Source organism: Helianthus annuus, chromosome 8 (genome assembly GCF_002127325.2).
Source record: "Helianthus annuus cultivar XRQ/B chromosome 8, HanXRQr2.0-SUNRISE, whole genome shotgun sequence".
In the NCBI taxonomy this organism is placed as follows: Eukaryota; Viridiplantae; Streptophyta; class Magnoliopsida; order Asterales; family Asteraceae; genus Helianthus; species Helianthus annuus.
This window is the reverse complement of record NC_035440.2, coordinates 77,916,872-77,922,790: the sequence shown is the minus strand read 5'-3', so window position 1 is coordinate 77,922,790 and position 5,919 is coordinate 77,916,872. Positions and strand designations below refer to the sequence as shown.

Below are 5,919 nucleotides of genomic sequence, written 5' to 3'. Positions count from 1 at the left end.
AAGAGTTCTTAACTGGCTGCATTGGATACCAAAGAAGGTGAATTGCTTTCTATGGCGAGTCGTTCAAGATCGGATCGCAACAAGGGAAGCTCTTCAGATGCGTCGGATTCAGATTCCCTCCACGACATGTGCTTTATGCGACGACGCGTTAGAATCGGTAAACCATCTACTGGTTAGTTGTGAGTTTGCTCAGAATACATGGACCTTGATATTTCAATGGCTGAAAATACCACTCCCTCGGTATACCCTGAGTATTGTTCAACTGCTGGAAGCAATATCTTCTCTCAAATGTCAAAAAGTGGTAAAAAGGGCAGTTCTGGTAGCAGTGGCTGCAACCTGTTGGTGTATATGGAGGATGCGAAACGATAAGATATTCAAACAAAAAACCCCTACAATTGGTAAATTGCTGGCTGACATAAAGGCGACGTCGTTCGTATGGATTAAGAACCGGGCTGGAATCTCAGGCATAACATGGGAAAAATGGAGTGGCTTCAATTTTTCGGTTGTTTCTTCGTAACGTTTCTGAAATAACTGTCTGTAAATTTTTTTGTTTCCCTTTTCCTGTACTGCTACTGATTTGGGCCTTGAGCACCTTGCTTAAGGTATGTTTGTTTTAATTGAATTACCCGCCATTTTCTAAAAAAAAAAATAAAACTCGTATTAAACATGAACCCTTTGCCACCCTTTATTTTCAACTCATTTGTTCTTCTATCTAAATACCAAGTATATAATTTCCTTTCGTATTGTAATCATTGGTGCCCTATGAAGTTTTTTATTTTGTTTACTATGGCTTTAAATCTATGTCGAACCTTATAAAATTTCGACACTGACCTTCACAAAAGTGTAAACTCGACCTCATGAAATTTTAACAACTCAAGAAAAGTGCACTTAATAATATTTAAATAAAAATATAAAACAACTTTAACATTTTATAGAATTAAACAAATGAAATTTAAAATTTTTTCTTAGATCGTAACTGATAACTTACTTAATATTTATATAAAAACCTACTTAATTTTACCATCTATGAACCCTAATTTAGATGTGTTTCCAAATAAACTGTAATATATTAGACTTTTTTTTTTTGTTTGTGTTCACTAATGTTAAATTGTGTTTGTTTATATTTGTTCAATTACGTTAATTTGTGTTCGTTTATATTCGTGAACTGTTCGTTTAGATTTTAAACAAACGAACATAAACGAACACGAACAAGCCTGAGTTCTTAATGAACAAATACGAACAAAAAAATATGTTCGATTATATGTTCGTGTTCGGTTAAAATTAAATAAACAAACACGAACAGTAGCGGCGCACCTTGTAGCCCGTTTACCAATTATCTCAATGTAAATTATCATTATGGAATGTAACACGAACATGTCTATATTCATGTCCGTTCGGTTCATTTATAGGCCTAAACAAATCTATTTCAAACAAAACATGTACCATTAAACCAAAATATACCCATAACCATTTTAAATAGTTAAATCCAAACACCACTTAGCCCACTCATTTTAGATAATTACAAAATAAACCTACCGAAAAAAAAAAAAAACCGATGGCTGACATTTTTTATTAACCACACCACCTACAAGTCGATTTTCAAACAAAAAATTCAATTGGGGATTCTGTCGAGACGCCTATGGACGCCAGTTCTAGAGGTGTGTATGGATCATTTTAGTTGTTTCTAGGATCAAACTCATGGAAAACTGAAATTCGGTTTTTGGGCTTTAAAAATCTGTTTGGTTTCGGTTTTTTGGTATTCATGATGTGTTTGATCAGGTTTTGATTTTTTCGGCTTTACCATTTGGGTTTTGAAAATTCTTTTGCCTAGAAATTTGGTTTTATGTTTTTATTATGTGACCCGATCCGAACCAAAAAAAATTAGTGATAGACAACCAACAATCAAAACTTCCGACCCTCATGAGAAATAATTCTGAATCCACCACTGATTGTAAGATGTTTTATTATAATATAATTATGAATGGTATGCCTCTATCTATTACCAAATATGCTTTTTATCATTGATGAGTAGGGGTGTAAATAAGTTCAGGGGCTCGAGAGCTACTCGTTATCGGCTTGGTTAAAAGCTCAAATGAGCCGAGCTTTAACGAGCCCGAGCTAGAGCCTGAAATACAAAGCTCGTTTAGACTTGCGAGCCTAAACGAGCCCAAACAAAATTTATTTATTTTATATATAATTTAATAATAATGATATAACATTGGCGACCCGAGCTCGAACTGAGCTTTGGCTCGTTTAAGCGATATTGAAGCGAGCTCGAGCCGAGTCTTTAGCTCATCTGAGGTTGTTTTTAAAATAACTTGAGCCGAGCTCGAGCTTTGGGTTTTACTTGCGAGCTGAACTCGAGCTCAAATAAATAAGCTCGAACCGAGCCGAGCTCGAGCTCAAATTTCATAAAAATATGACGAGGCGAGCTCAGGCTCGGCCCAGCTCGTTTACACCCCAATTGATGACTCTCAACTAGGTACACTTTTTTTTTTTTTGGTAATGTGCAAAATACTAAATAGTGTACTACCATACATATAGGAGATACTTCCATCTGAAGAAGGAAAACTTCTGGTCATACATCGGCTTGTTCAAAAAATGGATTGTGAATCTTCGTTCAAAATTTCAGCAACTAATTTGTGACTAGAAAAATAATCTTTTACATTTCCTAGAAAAGGTAGGACGTAATCTCATATGTTTCTTGCTGTAATAATAATAATAATAATAATAATAATAATAATAATAGTAATAATAATAATAATAATTACGTATAAATACTTATACGACTCTCTCAATTTGTTACTTAAATTTGTTTCTATATTAGATACACAAGATATATGTGTAAAAATGTCCCATCATAAAAACAACAATTTAGGATGGGTTTAACTTTTTATTTTACGGAAAGAAACGACGTGTCAACAATCGTGACACCGGGCGCTGTGGTCAAGGTCGACTACTCGACCGTCGCCAGCCCCTTGCTCTCCCCAGATGCACGGAATCCCAACCTCCACCCGCCCGAAGGCACAACAGTGGAATAATCGGTAAAACCTCGCATAACATTCAAGTCGAACCGACGCCACCTGTATTCGCTCTTCACCTGGATGCCACAGAAAATAATGAGTAGAGTGGGAATCGAACTTGAGTCTCAAGAAACACAAATTCTTTGCCCAACCACTCCACCACTACCTCATTGGCAGGTTGGGTTTAACTACGAACACTCAGTGGCGGACTTACCCAACAAATATGGTTGAACGACTCATACGCACCCCTACAAATAATTTATGAGTCCGCCACTACCAACTCTTTCTCTTCCTTCACATATTTTGTTTATATACATGCATCAGGCGTATTATAAATTCACGAAAAGAGGTTACCTGTAGAACACGAAAAAGGTTTGCCATATTTGTTTTAATATTACATGTATTATGCATACAAAAAAACTAACTATGCTTGCTTAAACACCAATCTACCTTCTCAAATAAACAATGTGGAAGTCTAATACATTTATAGAAACCTTCAAACCCAATGTAACTATAACCCAAAAGTTATGTACAAAATAATAATAACAAATACAAGGGTGGCTTTAGTCCAAGGTAACGTACCTTAACCTTTCCCACACATTAGACCCAACCAACTCCCATTTCTATAAACCACCTATTATTATTTCTCCTATTTCAATTTTCAAACCCCATTTAACCCCCCATAAATTAACCATTTACACTTCCCACCCCTCTATGCTGCCCAACTATTTACACTTCACCCCCTCCTAGTCCTACCAATGCCAAAACCACCCACACTCGGTCGCCAACGCCGCACCAACCCGGTTGTCTGGTGCTTCGCCATCGTATGCTCCATCATTGCCACCACCATCATCATCGCCGGAATCGTCATTTTCTCGGGTTACCTCGTGCTACGCCCGAAAGTCCCTCTCCTTTCTGTCCGTGCAGCGCGCTTAGATAACATCTACTACAATGGGGACGTTTTCGCGGTTAAACTAACGCTCGTGATCCGCGCGGAGAACCATAACCGGAAAGCCCACGCGAGCTTTTACGATACGAGGTTGTTGCTCGGTTACCATGGTGTACGTATAGCGCGGTTGGTGGCGGACCCGTTTGATGTGCCGAGGAATGGGACTGTGGATTTGAACTATGTTGTCGAGTCGTCGCCGATACCGCTGCCGCGGGAAGAGCAGTATTTGACGGATCAATCGATGAAGAAAAGTAGGTTGATGCTGTTTGTGTTGAAGGGGAGTTCGAAAACAATGTGGAAAGTTGGTCCGTTGGGTGAGGTTAAGTTTACGTTGCATATGGATTGTGAGCTCGTGTTGCCGGTTAATGGTAGTGTACTATTGCATTCACGTTGTAGCACAAAATCACATTGATGCTTTTACATTTTATTTTATTTTATTTTATTTTTACTTAATTCGCGTTTTAACCCTAAGTCGGATTTCAGTCTACTATTTGGACCGGTTAGAAAATCAGATGGCTTGAATTTGCGTTACGACAGGGTATTAAAATTTGTAACGCTCGGTTTCAACGATTGATACAATAGTGTTTTTCTTGCGGAAAATTTCACATTGAAACGTTGATATAATAATCATGTCATAATGGCAAACCCAGAATTTTATAATACATCGCATTTAAGATTGTAAAAGGAAAAAAAATGAAACCTTGAATATACATTCCTGTTTTGATGACTTGTACGTTATTAATTATATTACATACAACTTGATTTGAATAAAACTTATACCAAAACATAAATAAAAATAAGTAAATCGTAACGATATATCCAGAAATTTATAAAACGACATATTTTAAAATGAATGACAGAGACTATTTGTGTAATTAACTCCAAGTTATAAAAAAGAGAAACAAAAAAATATGAGTGTGACAATATTTAATTAAACCATATTTCATTTCATTCTAAATAGAGATACATTGTTTTGGAAATCAAGATACAATATGTTTGCAACTTGAATGTAAAGAAACAAAGGGAATTACTTAATGAAAATTAAATAGGTGCGTTTCTAGTTCATCCTTAGTAGCTTTCTTGAATAGCATCATCAATTTCCTGCAAGATGTATTAAAATACGATCAATACAAAGTTGGTGAGTATACAATTTTAATTACATAGCATACGTATAAAAGATTATCTCAATCCAGCATGACATTTGTATACTAAGTCAAATTACATACTAGTATGCACTACCTAAATGTCAAACCAAAGATTCCATGAGCGTAATCTTGCCATCGCAATGAACAATACCGTTATACAATTGAATACTTAACAATGACCCAACCAATGGGCGGTGTTCTACTCCTATAGCGCTCACGTTTTAACAATGACAAGTAGTTTGCAAGTATGAATGATTGAATATATAGCATGAATAACCTAAGCATGATAAATATGTGTAGTAATTTCCATGTACGTGAGTTGGTGTGTTGAGAGTTTTAGGACACCGCTGAGTTATCGTACAAGGATAAACGGGGCGTATGAGTTCGACGGATTTTGGAATTGGAATGTGGATGCGAGATGCTTACTTAGTATGAAAGTACATAAACGTTATCTTGGCAAAACACCCAAATTTGGACACCATGATTATATGTTTTTCATAGGCGCAAGTTCGCCTATTGGAAGTCCAATCATGAGAAGTTTTAATCTAAGATATTGTAACCGTCACTCTTAACATCAATTCATGAATTGGTTAGCTTTTAGGGTTCGGTTGTTAGAATTACTTTATACATATATATATATATATATATATATATAGGCTAATTATAAGGAGAAAACCCACTCCAGTTGACTAAACCTTGAAAACTCTAACATGTGGCTAGGATTGATCCACGTTTGAATTTAGATTGAGAGGAGTAAGGGCATGATCGTCATTTTCTTTATTACATTTTTGAGATTATGGTG

At 36.1% G+C, this 5,919-nt stretch overlaps 1 protein-coding gene across 1 annotated transcript; it reads left to right on the top strand.

Annotated features, from left to right (window-relative positions):
- Positions 1-3,781: 3,781 nt before the first annotated feature.
- Positions 3,782-4,384, top strand: LOC110870178. The gene has a single exon (XM_022119381.1). The coding sequence runs from the start codon at positions 3,782-3,784 to the stop codon at positions 4,382-4,384; it is 603 nt and encodes a 200-aa protein (XP_021975073.1).
- Positions 4,385-5,919: the final 1,535 nt, after the last annotated feature.